General features: G+C 40.7%; 1 protein-coding gene across 1 annotated transcript in view; it reads left to right on the top strand.

Moving 5' to 3' along the window:
* The window catches only part of zdhhc8b (zinc finger DHHC-type palmitoyltransferase 8b), an 82736-nt gene continuing 62904 nt past the window's right edge, over positions 1–19832 (top strand). The window contains exon 1 of the mRNA XM_042488640.1: positions 1–282. Within this exon, the coding sequence (XP_042344574.1) occupies positions 179–282 (104 nt within the window). The 5' untranslated portion in view covers positions 1–178. The remainder of the gene's footprint in view (positions 283–19832) is intronic.

Raw genomic sequence — 19832 nt, 5'->3', positions numbered from 1 at the left:
AGCTCCGTGTAGTCCAGCCTCTCTATCTTAGGGATCTATGCGGCTTCAACCACAGCAAACACGGACCGCTTGTACCTTGAATAGCCACAGTAAAGGGCCTATATACTGCACACTGGATGTTTTTTTCTACATGCGACTCCAATCGGAATAAATAATAGAGGAATGTGGAAATTACAGAATGCCCAACAGCGCTGGAAAGAGATTTAAACCCACCAAATACATCCCAGTGTCCACTGCTGCCACACTCCTTGTGGGATCGACCACTTTATTTTTCGTTTTCACGTAAGTTTGCATCGCTTCTTGTTCTCATTCGCTGCATGCCGGGATTTTCCCACCCCGTGTGCCCCCAGATCGCACAGACAAGAGTGCGTTTGTACTCGAAGTTTGCATGGGTGGGTTCAGTCACTTAGGTAGAAGAAGTGATTTTATGGGAGTGCATATCCCAACGGGGGATCTCGCAGCGGGTCTTAAATGGGTTTGCAAAAAAAAAAGCAGCCTTTATAAACTGCCTCGCTGTGCAGCCGTAGATAGATCAGTCAACTGGAATACCTGCAAGGCAAACTTCCAATAAGCCATGCAAGTTTAACAACGCTATAATCGCGCAGGGGAGACCACAGGCCGCAGATAGTCACTTTCCATTGAAAAAATGCCGCAGGCAGTTGTTGATAGAATTAAAATGGTTGCATTGGCTCAGCAGGCGGTTGTGTTTGATTCATGCCCATTCAGTTGGGATTGTTACAGTGTCGCACAACCTATCAGGAAACATTATAATCACTCTAAGCCTGCAGTTTCCAAAGTGGAGTCCTGCAGGATTGCCCAGCCAGGTTTTACTGCATGTACCTCCACTTAATGTGTGTACAGTAATTTATCTTTTCTTAAATGGAAGAGGGGATTATGGGCAACCTACAGGTCTTGACTCTTAAGCAGCTATTGTGAATTTCTATGTTCTGACAGGTGACAGTGGTTCATCCACACCAGCTGCAATCAGCATGAGTACATACAGAAGTCACGAAGCCTATCAGCAAGCATCACTGTCCCACACCCATCCATCTGATGAATGAGGAAGTTAGTGCTATCAGTCTGATATAGTGCTGTCGCTTTAGGTAGGGAGATAACAGCGGACTGAGTGATGTGTCTGGTCTGAGTCATCATTCCCACATCCTCTGGCGCTAACCTCCAGGTGAATGGATTATCAGTGAAATTATTCGCTCAATCTCACATGAGTAAGGTACCCTGAAAGGGGATTGAAAATCATTTTGGGAACCTCTGACCTGGACTGAGGACGGTGGTAATACATCATCCAACCTTTAGCCCCTGCAGAGTCATTGTGTCTGCCAAAGTGTAAAAATGCTGAACGTGATTCCTTACCCTCAAAGGGCGGAGGGTTCTGGTGTTTTAAAGGTGCATGTAAATTTCAGGGGGATTTTGTGGCATCTAGCAGGGAGGACTGCAGATTTGAACCAGCTAAAAAACCCCAGGTTAGAATTCCTTCATTGTTCAGGAGGTTTTTACCAGGAGCTGAATTATCATCAGAGGTCTCTTGTTCTCCAGAACAAACTGACCAGGCGATTTAAACTGGTTTGTTCTGGTTGGTTCTTTTTTCGACACTCGTCACTGAGGGGCTACCAACTACGGTGGCCAACGGGAAAATGCAAGTGGTCCTGTCTCGAGCCAGAGTTTGTATTGCCCAACATGGTAATCTCTGTAGATGGGGACCCACGTCAAATGTAGATATAAGTGACTTATTATATTATATTCTATTTCTGCCAATATATTCCCCTAAATCCTCCACACTGGACCGTTAAAGGCTTTATGTTGCTGTAGCTAAAGGAAGCATGGGCTTGTAGACAGTGTGTCACTTTATCTGCATGATAAGCAATTTCTATCATATCTAACATACTTTAACCTAAAGGTCCCATATCATGTTAATTTTAAGGTTCATATTTGTAGCCAATTTTTGGTTTCTACTAGAACATATTTACATGCTTCAGTGATCAGAAAACACTTTATTATCCTCATACTGTCTGCTGGAATACACCTGTAATCACCCTCTGTCTGAATTGTGGAGTTTTAGAGCCTGTCTCTTTGAGCCCCACGTCCAAAAAAGCCCAGCCTGCTTTGATTGGTCAGTGTTTGCGGTTCTTCTACATCTGCACTCTTGGCGTGTCTGCACCTTAATTCTAGCAGGTACATGACTCTAACAGCACTCTAGCAGGAATTTCCACCTTTATATAATATTTTGTAACATCACAGAGGTCTTGACGGCTTGTTTAAAGGCAAAAGTTTCTTAATATGGACTGTTCGCACTTGTCTGTGGATTGAGCACTTTGATGCAGTATTTGTAGTATCACAGTATTTGTGTAGCATCTCTATCTGCTTATAATTAAAAAAAAGATGTGGAAATCATACTTTTTACAATATGGGACCTTTGACATGTCTCCAGTTAGATAGCTGGAGACACAATAGCTGTTTTAATATTTTGAGCGTGTTTATACCATTCCATCATTTACTGCTTGTTGACATAGATATATATTAGATGCAAGAGTGTAATACAGAAAGTGTTCTTCATGTGAATGAACAATAAAATGCAGGAAGATGCAGAAGATGTTTAAGCTGCACCCTGAGTGGTTCTGCACTCTGAGTCTCAGGTCAATGACCGAGACTGAAGGAAACATATGGTGTTTGTGGGTTGTGTCGGCAGGTTGGATTGTAGCTTTAAAAATCCCAGCACTCCTTGGTGTAGTGTCTCAGGTTTTGCATAAACAAATGGCCTGATTTGCAAGCCTTGGTGTGGAATGAATGTGTCATGATTTAATCAGAGATCTGCATTTCAGCCGAAATGGCAGAATTTAGAATTTCCGTGCCCAGAGGTATTTTAAATAATGTTAGTTGTTCTGTTTCTGGGGTTCACATCGATCTACACATTAAGGTTGATCCCCCAAGCAGATGGTTTAAGGGTGAGGATTACGACTTTACTCGGGTGCGCCTTCATTCTCCAGTAAAAGGTCCAAAGGATTGAGTCGTGTATAATGGAACCCCCTGGGGAGCACGTCCAAACTAGGCCATGCCTCCTCATTCTCAAACACACATAGTCCATTATATTCAAGGCAGTCTAGCTTTGTCTGCGGCTGGGGTGCACATTTACGCTGCAAGCCACACAACAGCGGCAGTCCTTTTAAAAATTCAAAAACAGAAAAAATTGCAACAAGTGTAAAAGTGGGAAAATTTTACATTTGAGTGCCAACTTTGTTTGGCAGCCGCTCACTGAGGCATGTAAGAATTAAAACTAAAGAGCTATACTAGCCCCTCATGTACACTCAGAGTGCCAGGGACACAGATCTTTTTCTATTCCTAGGCTGCAGTGTGTTAAAGGTCTCACTGTTGCCAGCAGGCCACTTGGTGTCATATGGGCAATGGTGGATGAGACTTTGGGCCAGCATTGGCTCTCACACACACACACACACACACTGTCCATGTTGTGTTACTGTGTTTGGCTTACTGACGTCTGACAGTTTGTGTTTCCCACAGAGATTGAATTAGAACACATTAGTACAGAATTATTTATATCTCCACAGCATGACCAAGACTCGTCACAAAAATACTGATGATAAATTAAGCTTTTAGTCATGGTTTAGCCATCATAATATTATCCAAGCCTTATCTAGGTCTATGACGAGATTCTGGAATACAGTAGCTGAGTCCTCTCACGTGGTCTAAATGTGTCCCAGCTCTGCATACTAAGGAAGCTTTCTTTTACCTTTTAGTCATTCCTCAGGATGTCTTCATCTCTGTCCTTCACCGTATGCCAAAAGGATACACCATTCAGGAAACAGAACTGCCAGGCTGGCCATTATCGTTTGTTGCTAAGCATAATAGCCCATACTTCAGAGTACGCGTGGATAAATGTTTGGAAACTATCAATAGATCATCTGGACAAGACCTCTGTTCAGCAGTTTTTGCTGTGTGGAGGTGAATTATGAGAGAGATTTGTAGTCAGTCGCGGAGCCACAGAGCAGAGCTGCACGTGAGAACAGGCCTGTCAGGAATCTAATCTTCGGCTTCCACATCTGTTTCCTCCTTTTCACTGTATATCCATTGAGTCAGGCTTCATTCAGATCCTTCAGAGTGCATTGTTTTGCATTTGTGCCCCACTCAGAGGTTCTTGTTGAGATTTTTTAAAGGTATGTCCGTTTTTAGTTGAGCAAGTGCAGAGTTGTCAAAATGTAGGAAAGAGTGGGATGATATACTGTTAAAACAAGCGCTGCTATATTTAACCTTCAAGGTTCTACATCGTGGTACATATATGGCACCCTTAAAGGTTCAGTATGGAAACATTTTACAGGGTTAATTATATAGAACCTCTTTTTTACTGTAAAATGTTTGGAGAAATTGCTGTTTTGAAGCAAAGTGGTTGCAGAGGGCAGGTCGTTTACACAGGACAGGAACTTGCTGTTTTGTCACAACAAGTCTGATTGAAGACTATTCTCAAAGTCAAGTTTGGGGGAAAGATCACTTCCAGTACTGCTGTGGAAGTGCAGACAACAGCTTGTAAAAACAGTACATTAAGATAATTTCTACATGACATCAACACGCCAACATGCCAGAAAGTCGCTGGGTGACTGACTGTATGAGGAGATGCTTGGCCATGAAGTACTTTACTCATACATCGGCCATTCTTGAACCTCTCTCACTGTGTGATGTAGGACCGCCGTTTTAGAGGTAAGACCAAAGATATCACCACGTTTCTTTCACGTTAATCATCTTTTATTTATAACTTTGGAACAGTATACACAAGATGCAACCATATTACAAACGCATCACAAACCATCAGCGTGCCATAAACAGATGCCACAAAACAAGTGAAAAGATACAGAGACAGACACTAACTATTACTAAGGAACAAAAAAACCCCACAGTCATTATGATTATCAGTCTTCTAAACTTTGCCTGAATGCATTGCATTTTCTTTCATAGTTCTTAACCCTTTGAACCCAAAGCAAATTGGTTTGACTTCTTTCAGAAACATGGGACAAAAGCAATAGGCAACTCAGGAAGAAATGTCTAGCAAATTACAAGAATTTAGTAAATTTAGAAAATAATGTTTTTAAAAAGCTGGAAAACAAACATATTTGATATTATTTTACAGCATCATTATAATTTTTAAGTAGTTTTTTTCAGGTACTTTCCTTTTTTCTTTTCTTTGTTTTTTAATTTGTTGTTTTACTTCATTGCGTTTTGATTTTTTTGTGGTATTTTTGTGTGTTTTGCTTGTTTGTGCCAGTTTTCATATAATTAAAAAAAAATCTAATCACTTCTTGCTAATTTTTCAGTAATTTCTTCTTAAGTTGCTCATTGCCATCTTCCCATGTTTTTGAAAGAGGTCAAGCCTATGTGCCCAGGTTTCAAGGGGTTAACTGTTCCCTGTCTATTTGCAATAATGCCTTCTAATATAAAATAATATTTCAAGAAAAGAAAGAAAATTAGGGAATGTCAAATGTTCTTTTTCTCAAAAATAAGCTCAAAAATAAATCTCTTACCCAGTAAAAAAAACTACTTAAAACATTTGAACATCCATATCTTTATTCACCAAGTTTTATTGTTTTAGGGCACATTGTTAACAATAGGGACTGTAAAGCTAGCCATGTTTTCAGGGTCATCCAAAACGTCACCACATGTGGACAAAACCAAAAAAGATGCATCATGTTTTCAATTTCAGTTTTACAGAAGCTAGCATTAACATTATCTTCTAACTTGTTTTGTTCCACTCTCTTGGGGGAAAAAAAGATTTAAAAGATGAAATTGTTCACTAGCCAATACTTTAGGCACACGTCTTATGTGAAAAATCTCATGCCAAAGAAAGACAGTTACAGTGCAAAGAGAATTGTATGAATGAAATAGAGTGGAAAACCCTGGTTAGCCAAAAGTGGGTTACTGCAGACTGCCTATAGGCACAGCCATGTAGCTGTCTTCACCAGTAGCTGGCAAGTCTCTTCTATTTACTGTACAAATGTAATATTAAACCTTTTTGTTATAAATTCTTTGATTTAGGGATAAAACTGTGGGGCTCCTTTATGAAGTCATTTTTATGCGAGTTTATGAGTGTGTATGGATTTTGATTGAAATGCTTAAAGTGAGCTCACCAGGATAAGCCCCTTTATTTTTATGCATTTATTTTTCCTTTGTATATAACCTGTCTTACATTTAGCGTATGGACAGAGGTGTTGGTGATGTCACTCTCTCTGTGTTCGCCCGTCCCCTCTTTTCTCTGCTGTATGTAGGCCAACATCGTGGTTTTCCATGTCCTATTAGTTGAAGGTCTAAAAGCATAATTGAATGTTGCTTCATTGATCCTAAGCCTCGTCCTGCGTGTGATTATGTATGCTGAGCTGCTGTCATCTTTTTGTCAAGGGTTTGGTAAACACGCTTGTAACCATTAATGCCTCACTGCTTGGTATTAGTGTCCATTAGAGCCTGTTTGCCTTCCTCCTGTGTGGCGTTAGTGGCTCCGTGTTTGACTGTAGTTAAATTAATTGTTGGTTTTACCAGCCCTGTTTATGCTCGGCGTGGAAGCCGGGCCATCTTGGCTGCCTGTTTTAAATATCGCTCATATGACATTGGGACTGATTTGGGTTTAGTTTGTTTATTTAAATGTGCGATTGAGGACATATTGTCAGGTTTTGAGATGCGGCAAGGGCAGAGCATTTCCCAGAAGGAGGAAATTACCAGCTGACATGTTATGAATCTGCCCTTGTAGCTCTTTCAGTGTCTGCTCATAAACAAGATCTATCAAAGCTAGAAACCAGAGAGCCTCAGCCTCCCTGATGTGATAATCATGTACAGCATACTGAGAAAAGACTTTGACTTGCTTGCACAACTCTAACCTCCATGTACGCTTTTACAAAAATATTCCATGACTCCCACGAGAGCAGGAAATTTCAGCCCTTAAGGTAAGCTCAGTATTCGTCTTCAACTCCTCCTCATCTCCCCATCAGAAACATTCACTTAAATATTACTATTCTGTCCTCACACACTGTCACAGCATTAAGTTTCAGCCTCTCCGCTGAGGTGGATAAGGAACTCTCCTGTCCTCGTGTCACACGGAGGATAAAACTTTGATTATCCTGACGAGGCCAAAAGTAGCCAGTAGACGTACAAGCTCACAAGGGCCAAAATAGTCCCTCGGCCTATTCATAAAATCCATGCAGTGCAGACTTCTGGTTTGACGAGATAACTGCTGTATTTTTCACTGTGGATAAAACCAACAGCAGGTCAGTGCAGTGTGGCTAGCTTTGTCAGATTAGATAACGATGTAATTTCCTCTGTAGGTCCTCATCCATCAGCACCTCAGAGTGACGGTCTGGAGACTGACAGTTTCAGGGTTGTGTCACTTCTGCTCTCAGAAGGTACTTAAGGTGACAGGTAATAATGAATGACGACAGGGTCTTATTTCTCTTTGAGCTAATGGAGTAGATAAGGCCGCAGTTATAAACAGACCTTTTTGTCACATCATAGTCTTATTGCTTTTGACAGCATATTTTTAGCCTTTGTGCTGATTTACAGTTAATTTTCATTCTTATTGTGGTTTCTGGTTTACCACAAGGCAGGTTTCCAACCTGTAAGATCAGTACAGATTGTAGTCCAATCCCTTGATCCTGCAGCTTCACAGCCTGAAAAGATAATTCCAGTTTATTGCAAACAGGCGTATTTCCCATAAATGTGGCTGTTGTGGCTCTAAAAGTTGTTCTAAGGTTACATTCTCCACTTCCATGTATAGATTTTTTTTATGTGAATCATTTAAAATGCTTGTCTGAGTCAGTGAATTTGAAGAAGAAAAAAGCCATGATGGCCAAAAGGGGTGGAAATCACCAGAGCCCCCACAATACAATATAATCACAGTGCCAAAGTCACAATATAATATTATTTCAATTTGAAACATTGCAGAACTGGGAGAACTGCGATAAAATATATTGTGATATATTGCAACTTATTACCAGCAAATGTATCTAGTGGACTGAAAAAGCAATTTCACCCTTAATGGCCAACTGCCTCGGAATCTGCATCTGGGTCAACTTGCACATTGGTTTGTTGACATGTATGAAGCTTTAGCATGTGTTCCTGCAACAGAGATAGTGTATAATTAGCCCCACCCATCTACCCCATGCCCTGATTTCATCAATACAGAAGCAAAACTGCTTTGAAGCTCTGTCTCTTTGATACCATCACTTAACACCAGTATGAGATACTTTCTATTTAAATCTGACGGCAGTGAGTTGATTTTCATTTGTAATGTTCAACAATGCTACTCGTTGTTATGCATTTACTGTACCTGCCGAGACAAGTGGGTCCGGAGTGGTGTTCAGGGGCCTCAGGGGTCCCCGAGAGAATTCCAGCGGGGCCCTTAATGAGGAACAGTTCCGTGTTATAGAATTTATTTGATCTTGATTTATCCCATTTAGTTTACCGTATGTAGGGTACACAGCTCTGTTACATGAGTTCAAAGCACTGCTGTACCTAATTACGGCTTCATAGAGCAGCTAGATGCAGACTTGTCTAGTTTTTAGCCATTAATAGTGGATGTAATACTCAAATTCAAAATTAAAATTAGTCATGAAGCTTCCGTGCTAGAATTAATCAAAAATGTTTGCTGTTTTGAGAAAGTTGCTCCCATTCATCACATTTGTAAGCACAACAAAAGCTTTTTTTGGAATTGTTATCTCAGAAAGATCAGTGTGATGCATTACATAGTGGATGGCACAAAATGTGTTAAAGTTACTTGCTGAAAACATGAAAACTAACCAATGCAAAGGCAGTGTGGATCTTTTGTTATGGTAGACACACAAATTCAAAATATGGACAAGAAAGCTTGCATAGGGCAAGAGGACAGATAGGCGGTGAATGTGTCAAACACACATGGACCTTCAACCAGGAGGCCGCTGTCCATGTCTTGTTTTTAACACATCACTTACTGAACTATGTTTAGTACTTTATGTAGATACCTTACATTACTACACAAAGTTTGTAAGTTTACGTTACCTACATCCTGTACATAGTTATTTCAAATGAAAACACAATCTTTTCCTAAACTTAATCAAATATGTTTTGTTCTCTAGACCTAACCAATTGTTTTTCTTTCCCTTAACCTAACCAAACTGCGACATTTTACAAGGTTAAATGAATTACTGACATGTTTGAAACTGTGACCATTTGTAATAGACTTTGAATCGGCTTTGTTAGCGTGATTTTAACACATTTTGTGCCCCCCACCACATAATGTGCTGTTAAGAGGTTGTGTCCATTTCATGAATTTCTGTGTGACTGAGAATTTGTTTGACTGTCTTGATGTTACTCATGTAATGACTTTGATCTGTTGTGGTATTATTGTACATCATGGTGAAATTCAAATAGAGATGATCTTGGCTGGATGTCTAACATCAAAAATCAAAGTCTTATTTCAAAGGGTGGAAACAGAAGGAGACCTCACGGTGTTACTCTAGCGGGAGCTCGTCGTGCCTGAATCTGAATACCGTTGCTCCTATATTTTTAGCTGCTGACTGTCTGACAGTGATGTGATCAAATGTGAGCTTCAGACACATGTTTTGATCTAATAATGATCTAACAGAGTGTGTTTTTTGAGGAACCTCTGAATGAGACTCTTGGCTTGGAACGAACCATTACCAAACAAGTAATACATCCGACACACACACACACACACACACACACACACACACACACACACACACAAACCAGTCCACCATGGCAGGAAGTGCCATATATCTGTCGAGCAAAGGTATGTCCAGCTGTTGTTTCTCCTCAGAGTAAAGCTGTAGAGTTGTGGCCTTCATTGGGGTCAGGAGTCCAGCAAAGGTCCTCTAAAGACTCCTAGGGGGGCAGCAGATAAAAACTGTCAATTTCATTTGTTATCTGGATAGCAGAATTACTTTTGTGGTCGCTTTGTGTAGAAAATCACCTCTCTTCGTGGAAGCCCTAGTCACAGACCAATGTACAGAGGTAAACTTATACTGACGAGAAAAGTAATTCTGAACTACCTCATCTTTCCACCATCAAGGTTCAAGTTGGCCTCAGCAGCAGAGCTTTCAGTCCGCCACCATTAGTATTAATGAGTGAAAGAGGCCCAGAGAATAAAAGGCCAGGTCTTCTAATCTCATTCCATCCCAGCCCTCCTGTCACTGCTTGACAACTAGGTTAAGATAATGCTGACAGATCCTCCTCCCTGGCTCTCCACCATGCATCCTCGAGCAGTGCGACTGCCTACTCTACATGCCACACAAACACAAACTTGTGCCAACTTTAAATTACATCAAACTTCAGGTTGAGGCAAGTTTTCCTCAATTTGGTTCCTCTGTAATTTTCAGCAAAATCAACATTGCTGTCACCTACTCTACAAGATGAACACAGTTATTACATTGTAAACAGTTTGTGGCTCCGTTTTAAGGATCGTGTTTCACAGGTAATGAGCTTGTCGAGCGGTTTGCTTTGTCCCCGTACATTTTTGCAAAGACATAATGAGAATTCTAAATGCAAAGCACTGTTTCAGCGCGGTTACCGAAACAAATGCATTTTGTAATTCTTCACACTGTATGCAGTGTGTTCCCTGTTTCGTGGAAAGATTGAAATGATTGTAGCAGAGTGCTATTTTCCAGTAAAAGCCGATCTGCATAAGACCATATGTCTTAAACAGGGGGAGATGATTGTTTGCAGATTAACATGATTTATCATAAATGAATAGAAGCAGCAACATCTTAATCTGCAACAGCAGGTCATAAATAATCCACATTGCGCTGTGTTCTTAGCATGATTTTCAAGCACATGTCGAGTTTCAATAGAAATCAGCACTCTCTAAAATTAGCCCGCCCTCTTCCTAGCAAGCTCTGAATTTATTTTTTGCTTGTGCACTCTTTTGTGGTATGTGTGAATCAGACACGTTTAATATGCCTCGATGAACTGGGAGGAAATGTCGGAAATGTGTCCGAATGTGACATCTCTCCTCTTTAGATTCATTTTGTTTCCCTCTGTAGCTCGTGACTGTGCTCCTTTCTCTCAGTCTATTTAAAGTTCTTTTGGTTTCTCTGAAGCAGTGACTTTCTGAAGCTCTGGTGCTTGCCAAAAAAGTAAATTGTGCCTTGTGATGCCATAGTTGAGCTAAATGGATCCATGTGGATTCGGTGCATAGCAGTGTGTGGGCGAAAAGTGCGGGAAAGTGCAGCGAGGTGCTCTCAGATTTTGCTGTACTCCACCAGCCGAACAAACCGAGGCCGCCTGGAAAGTCTCCTCTTGGGGAACATGTGGGATTAATTTAGACCTCCAGCCTCTCCCTCCATGGGTGTCTCCACCCAGTTTCCCCTCATGTTGTTTTGCCAGAGGGAGACCATGACTGGTAATAAGCAGAAACAGAGCTCTGTGTCCTCACACCCTCGGACAGAGTGGCTTTCTGAGAGATCAAGGAGTCTGTTGCAAGCTGAGGCTCCCAGTGTTTATAAGAGTAAAGCAGTGTCCATCTTGGGGACACAGAGGAAGACAGGCAGATAGTCTCTGTGATTATGAGGGCAGGTCTTCCGCATCTTTGCCACTTTTTGAAGTGAGTGGTTATAGAAGTCAGTGGAGATGAGTGGGCACAGCAAACAAAGCCACTAGCCATTCATCTGTGATTTAGAGGTCAACCACTGAGCTGCTGCTGCTCCACATAACAAGATGTTTGACTTAAAGCCTCTATGTGCAGAACTGTCACATGACTAAAACCTCTTCTGACTATTGTGATGACTGAAGTTTTGGTATGAATTTGACAAAAGTCTCGTGAAAACAAGTGCAGCCCGTGTGGTGTGCTGCAATGTCTTCTTAATACAACCACTGGCACCAATGTCAAAATGTTTTAAATTCATATTAGCTTTAAAGCAGCTGTAATTAATATTTTTTTAAGTAAAGATAGTGGATCAAATGAAAATGTAGGCGGAATCTTGATGAACCTACAGAGAATTATCACCTAAATATGCAAACCTCCCTTGACTTTGCAGAGTATGTTTAGATGTCCAAGCCACAACCTGACTGTTTTTGTGAACTCATCTCTTATAATATTTTTTTATGCCATAGCAGGCAGCTATTTTCAGTGAACACACTTCAAAAACCTACTGTGCAATACTTACTAGTGTGTAGAGGTTGACCCATAACCCCAGGAGGGTCTTGTAAGCTTGTTAGTAAATATTGTAGGTTCCAGGTGGGTAGTTCATTAGTTAACACAGCAGTGTCTTAAAGAAGTTATTAAAAACTTGCATAGAAATTGTGCGATAGTCCACCTTCCACCTTCTCTTTCCCTCTGACTTTCTGAAGTACACACAGCAAGCAGCTTTATCATCAGCACTTGTTGTTTCTGTTATCCAGATTTTGACCAGGAAAATCTGTTGAAGTCCAACATATTTAAACTGGTAAAAAAATTAACCTCTAACATGTAGGCAGAACGCTGTCCTAAGATCAAGCCAGTGTTTCTGTCCACACTGAATCCACTAAACATGTGCTTGTTTTATGTCATGTAGCCTAAACAAACCACACAGGATATCAGCTGTGCGCTTGCAATCATACTTAAGATGTAACCACTTAAAAGATAGTTGAGTACTTGCTCTCCTCCTGGATTTTAAACAATGAATACAATTTTTTCATTGTGATATTCACTGGAAATGACATACAGTCTAGTCAGTGGCAAGTAGGTTGTTATTAGGGATGGTCATTTACCAGAAACATTAAGCTCTGATTTATGGGCTTGTTGGTCAGGTCCAGGTCATCAATTAATGTATATATTTGAAGGTTGGGCAGGGCAGATTGACTCTCATAAAGTGAATATCAGATCTATATTCATTAGATGTCCAGAAAAACAACCCAAAAAGAATGATAATGTTGCTTTTTCTCTGCTGGATGTGTGAATAAGCAGCTGTTTGCTGACATCTTCATAATAATGTAAATATTGTGTTTACAGCTGAGCCAAAAAAGTCATTTAATGTAGGTTTAATTAAAAATACTTTAAATTAGAAAATTAAATTAGATCATCTCTTTGCAAATATAATATCATATTATTATATACTCTGAAACATAGCACTCTAGGCAATACTGAGCTGATATATCCGTCTGATGCGTTTGTGTGAGGTGACACTCTATAAATACAAGTGTTTGCTCTCGTCTTTGAAGCCATGGATCCAGGGGGCTCCAGCCAGGCTCGCCTCTCTTCGACTTTCAGCCAGTCCCTTTGTAGTTCGCTGTAGAGGCGACCTTATCCTGTCATGTTTGTCACATGCTATTATTTCACACCTCTCTGGTCAGTTTATGAATAGGGATCAGTTTTATATTAATATTTATTGGAGTGTGACCTGACAAATGTTATGCACTTATAGATAGAAGTGTCCTTTCTTGTTCATGTACCTATAAACAAATATATGCAGACCTTAGCAACACCTATCGTAAGAATACAGTTATGCTGTGACATTCAGGAAAATGGTTTTATTATAGTTCTAAAGGATAAACAAAATCTGTTTTATATATTTAGTGCTTCATGGTGTTGTACATTAGCTGCTGTGTCCCCTGCACCCAAGCATTCCCTTTTAAGCTTTCATCCATTCTCATATCTGAAATTGTGATCAAACTCCTCAGGCACCAAGCCTCATATGAAAAGGCAAATACAAGATTTGTGATTTATTGTTTTTATGCCAGATTAAACAGGCTTGTTTGTGTATTAAGCCTCTGCCTGTGTGCTAAGCTATAGCTAGAATGCAAAAACAAACAGTGAACCCCAGAGAAGCGAAGCAGTGTAGGCCCTCTGTACTCCAGTCGGTTACTGTTATCAAATGTCTATTAAAAGAATAGCATCATGCTTGACAGTGAGGATATTTTAGAATGAGGTTCAATTCACAATGGAAAAATGTATTTAGCCCTCAGGCCTTCACCATTCTCTGTGGATTTCAGGTCCACTTCCTCCTAAAATAGAGTGTCTGAGTGTCATATGGAGAGAAATCTCTGCCACAGGTTGATTCTTGAAGCTAGTTTTGAAAGTTGTGGACTCATTTTAATGTTCAAGGTCAGTTTCAATACTTGAAGACCTTCATTTTAGTTCCAAGGAATTCTTTTATTTAGCTATCATTGCAAACTGGTAAAAGGCCCACTGCGGTGCTATTTTTATTACACAATCTGACAGACGATATAAAAAATATGTGTTGAATTAATACCCGTGATGGTGGGGAAGGAAGTTGTTGACCACATCAGTGACAGAGGCAATGCTTCAAACCTTCGGCCAGAGAGCATTCCAGCATGCTCTAAGCTGTCGATCTCCTCTGCCACACTGTTTTCTTTGGCCCAGCAGAGTGCAAAATTCTGCAGAAAAGCCTGCAATTTTTGTGGGTGTTATCCATGTCCAGCTGATGAAGTCATAGTCACTCTGACTTAACTGAAAAACACTGACAGGAAGCAGACAATTCCTCACCTCTCAGTCATACTTCTTTGGAGACAATGATGCACTGAAACTATAGTAACTCACATAATTGAAACCATAACAAAGCTGCTCTCTGGCTCTATTAGTGTTAAACACATAGCCCTTTTTCACATTTTTATGTGATATAGGTCAGTCGGGCACTTTAATTAGGTGGTCTGGATGTTTTTCTTAAGCAGTGTGCGGTGTCGTTCTGCAGCTGTCAGTATGCTTTGACTTCATCCTGCCTTATCTCTTCCAGGGGGAGGATGTTTTCTGTTTGTTTTGCCTCTTGTCTAGGCGGAAATCGACCTTACTACTTAGATTGCAGCAGTAACCTAACCCAGCATTACTTTCAAGGACAAGGAGCACATCATTCACTAACATGACTACATGTAGTGTGTGATTTTCTTCAAGTGACGGTGAAAAAGTCCTGTTCCCTACCAGCACATCAGAGTAAAGTTAGCTATTTATTGGATTTGGGGAAGTTTACACAGCGTATAGACCAGACCAACTGGCACATATTTAGTACTCATTGATGTATAACGAGAACTGGATATAGCATTGGAGGCAGGGCCCTGTTCATTCCTATGAAAGTTGCAAAGTTGTGGGGCATTTGGCCAAAATGGTTCAAATGTCACGTCTAAAATGACCCTGATGATCCGCACTGTGAAGCCCATAGAGCAGGCGCACTAGAGACCTCCACTGGCCGAGCCGGCTACTTCCAGTTTAGTGCTTCCTTAAGTGGAATGTGGATAACATGATTCAATTGTGCTGTTTTTCTAGACTTTGTAGTTGTTGTCAGACAGATTGGATTAAATCCCCATAGTGAAATGAATCAGGGTTCACAACGCTCAAAAAAACTCAAACAAACAAAAAAATCCACTGACTTGCAGTTGTCTTTTTTGCCAAGTAAGTCAATGGGAAAAGTCTTTATGGACCGTAGGGCATCATGTGACGGACCCAGACGTGCATTTTTAGATATGGCCACAATGTAAAATTGGCTTCAAAGCCTGGTGCACTTCCTAAAGACCTGCTAGTACTTGGTAATACTAAAAGGCCACATCCTTTCTTGGGGAGTTGAAAACCAAAGATCCTATAAAGTCAATGTACTTTTATATGTTTGCATTATGTTTTTGACTTACTCATATGCTTTTAGTTCTTGTCAAACAAACGTTTTATAGAAATGCCTAATCATTGTTCTACCACCTTGCCTAAACCTGAGTGTTTGTGATACTGTAATAATAGGAAGGTGATCGCCATCATGGCCCATCAGTTTTCCCTCATCCAAGTGGATCAATGATCTGACACTTTGGCCAAATATTGTTTATCCAGACATCTGATGTAATAGGTATCATTAGGCCAAGTGTTGTCTGTAATACCAACCTGTTTATGCTCAAATGTTGGATCAAGGTTAGTTTGAGATCTAATTGGAGACGACAGTCTGAAGTTGATATACTGTAAAAATAATATCATTTAGTGATTTACCACAGTGACTGAATATTCACACATCCAATTTGCCTCACATCTCATTGTAAAAGCCTTGGTTAATCTGCTACACAACAGCTTTTCTTCATTTTCCTGTTTTTCTCATTATGTGAGGGGACGTTTCTTTTCCCCAAAAGGGGGCGTGGCCTCGGTAATGATGCTGCTGGTCTGGTCTGTTGTGTGGTCTGGAGGTTTCTGCAATGCAGTGTGCTGTGTGGTTGTGCAGCCTCAAGTGCTTTAGGTCCTCTATAACTTAAAGTCTCAAGGAGGGAGCTTCATCCTGCCTTATCTATTTGTTTTGCTTCTTGTCTTTGGGGAATTCACTGAAATTATCCATTTTGAGAGGTGAACTGGAATTTAGAGCTTGACCTTTTCAATTAGACAGTTAATGCAAGCTCAGAACTCACTCACTGACTATACTGCACAGGCAAAATTGTCTTTTGGCTGAAGTGCAAAATATCAACAGACCTGAAGCCAAATGAGTGATGAACTACAACAGAGCCCTTAGGCACCATGGTTTCACTGCCACACCACAGTGTCACTCCACATTTGGCTCTAAGTTGGAGTCCTAATCCAACCTGCACGCGACTTTGATCTAATTCACTGACCTGGCTGCACCTAGTTAGTTCAGCAGGCTAAGACCATTTGATCAGAGCTGACGTGAACAGCAGACTTTGCTGATCTCAAAGTCTGTCACACAGCATCCCGCCCCCACCACCACTGCCACCATGTGCATCCTCGGCAGTGTGAATAATTGCTAAAGTCCTGATTAAACTGCTGTGGAACTATTAGCCTCCCTGCCAAATCCAGATGATCCCTCAATTGTTTTAACAGTATTCCCTGTTGACATCTTAGCCACCCTGCTTACAAATTCAGCGAACCAATCACGTGTTCTGCACCAGTGGTTCCCAACTGGTCCAGCCACTGGGTCCAGATTTCTACTTAGTCATTAGTTCAAAGTTCACATATAAGCGAAATTACTTATTAACTAACAGTAACCACTTATTTAATTCATAATTTTATTTTACAAAATGTAAATATTAGATTAAAACACAATTAAATAAAACATATTGCAAGAATAAAGTGTAACCAGTTAAAACCAGGGGCGTTTCAAGGATTTATGTCAGTATGGAAAAAAAAGCAAGAATTTGCCAGAATTTATTGTTTCGAAGTCATGTTTTCTTTAACATTTTTGTGATTTTTTTCTTAAGTTTTTGGCTATGGTGTTTTTTCTTAAAAAATGAATTTAACATTTTTGGGGGCGATTTTCTTTTTCTCTGAAGTTTTTTGGTCATTTTTTTTCTTTTTGGTGATTTAAAAAAAACAACAACAATAACATGCCTGCCAAACCTGCAGGCCTCCCAAAACTGACTCCATTTTTCATAGCCAGAAACTGTAAAAACAGAAACTATTAGTGAATTTTCAAATTTTTGAATAATAATTAAAATAAAAGCTCTGTGCGGCAAATTCACTGTACTCCAAAACAAAGTGTGTTTTTCACAGACTTGACCAGTGGCCCCGTGACCCACTTTTGGACCGCAGCCCACCAGTTGGGAACCACTGTTCTACATGACACCTACAGTTTTAATTCCCCGGATGTGTTTCGTCAAAGTCTTGATCTTAAGTAGCGAGTTGATGCTTGGGTTTGACAGTTATGTAGTTGGGTAACAAGTTGCGGCACTCAGGGTGCCATCTGTTTCAGCTGTGTGTAATGTGATTTACAATGTCTGTGCAGTTTACCAGATTACCAGATTGCAACTGCACCCAGTCAAATACTTACATAGCTCATTGTCTCAATACCTCTCCCCTTCTCTTTCTCGGAAAGAAAGTTTTCCCAGAGAACTTTAATAATGCAGTAGTTATAATGCACCTCTTTGCATTATTCCCATCAGCACGCTGGCTTTTAGCATCACTAAATATCGGGCAGGATAACCTGTGAATATCAATTAGTTTGTCTCATTGATCTTTATACAAAGCTGTAGTCAGCTCTGTACTATCTGCCCTCCTTAATTCATTTAACATTCTGATCCTGCACATCTTTGTCCACCATGTGTTTTGCGAAGATGTCGGCTGGTGTCAGCTCACATTTTCCTCCCCGGCCACATTCACTCTCTCACACTCACTCTCTGAAATTTTTAATCCACTGTGGTCTAAATGAAGAGTAGGAGACTGCAGATAGGTCAGCTTCACAGTGACACACACTGCACAAACACCTGCATCGAGTGTATTCATGTCCCAGAGCACGATGTTATGATTGAGTCTCTGCGTTCAGTTTGTGACAAGGAAAATATCAGAGGAGATGCATGTTTTCATCTTCTCACTGTAGCAGGTTAAACCCCCCCCCCCAATGCGTGCCTGTGGGTTTAACCTGCCTTGCACGATATATCTTGCTGCACATTAATGAAATCATTCAGGGTTGTGGTGCTTATCTGCGAAGGGCCTCAGCGTTCCTCGTTCCTAAGCATATTTCTGCCGGCACTAATGCGCTGGGTGCCGCAAATCGAGAAGTTCCTCTCGAGAATGTATGCAAAATGTTATTAGTGAGTCTTAGGTGTTCCCTGGAGACCATATTTTACTTTCAGAAGTTTCAGAAATTTTCTTCACTGATTTGAGGAGAACTTCAAATTGTCAGATGTATTTCTTGAAACACACTTTTTAGTCAAAGCTTTTTAATTACTCTAGCATTGCGTTATTACTGTTACACTTGACCTTTTTCCCCCATATTTTTGGTCTTATCCCTAAAGATTTTCAAAAGTAAAAAGGACATGTATTTCTTAGGCATGATAAGGCTAAAAGTAAGGCTTGTGCATTAAAAAAGATGGATTAACTTTGTAAGTGTGCAGCTCACAGTCAGCTTTGCCACAGGAAGTTAACCGTGCAATTTGGTCTCTGGCCTTGGTGACTGACAGATGGAATTATTGTTGGGGAGACTTTAGGAGTCCAAGTGCAGGGACTGCTGGAGAGATGAGCATCCAGGGAGCCACAACTCCAGTCAACAACCTTGTGATTGATTTGATGGAAAGCCCAAATGAATAGTTTCCCCAAAGATGGAGGTGGTGGAGGAGGAGGTGGAGCAGGAATCACAAAGAAAACGCTGAGCTGTCAGAAACTACACCTGGCTCTGGGAAGCACCGACAACATAAACAATTGTTCAGGACAATGCAAAGTGGCAGCAGCACAGCTGTCTCAACCCCTGAGCTAAGTAAAGACCTAAGAGAGCCCATCTGCAGTTGTAGCTCACATGTCAAGTTTGAGCCTTGAAAAACGTCAGCTCAGCTCTGGCAGTGATGGGTGAGGAGTTAGTGTTGTGTCTGGAGTGGCTGAGAAAAGGTCTGTCCCTCAGCAGGGGATGACAGGGATTGTGACGACAGCTGCACGTGGAGGCAGCTTTCAATGTGGTGTGGGTTGAGGTTTGGTGGCAGCTGGAACAGGAGAGCACTGGTTCACGTACACAGAGCTGATGCGAAAGAGGAAAAAACAAAAGAGACCAACATGCCCCTGTGCATCTGCCTTCTGCCTCTACTATACATTCCCACAAAATGATATTTTTAGACCATCACTTATAGAAATCACAACAGACCTCCTGTCTCACAATTTCAGGGGTCCGTCATGATGTTAGTCATGTTGACTTGAACAAATTTGCCTGTCACCGCTGTCTACAGTCTGTAAAATCTTAGCAATGCATCATTTGGTATGGTAACAAGCAGGTGACTTTTCACATGGGAGAAAAATACAGTCCATATTGTGTACTTAAAGATATGTTTGAGAATGTACAAAATCGGGCAGCTCTGTAGCTGAATAATTTGAAAAAGAGCCAAATTTATTTAAGTCCTGAGAAATGTATAGCAGCCTCTATGTGTCTAACATGTCAGATGTGCAATAG

This window comes from Plectropomus leopardus, chromosome 6, assembly GCF_008729295.1.
Source record: "Plectropomus leopardus isolate mb chromosome 6, YSFRI_Pleo_2.0, whole genome shotgun sequence".
Taxonomy (NCBI): Eukaryota; Metazoa; Chordata; class Actinopteri; order Perciformes; family Serranidae; genus Plectropomus; species Plectropomus leopardus.
This window is presented reverse-complemented; position numbering and strand designations above follow the sequence as displayed.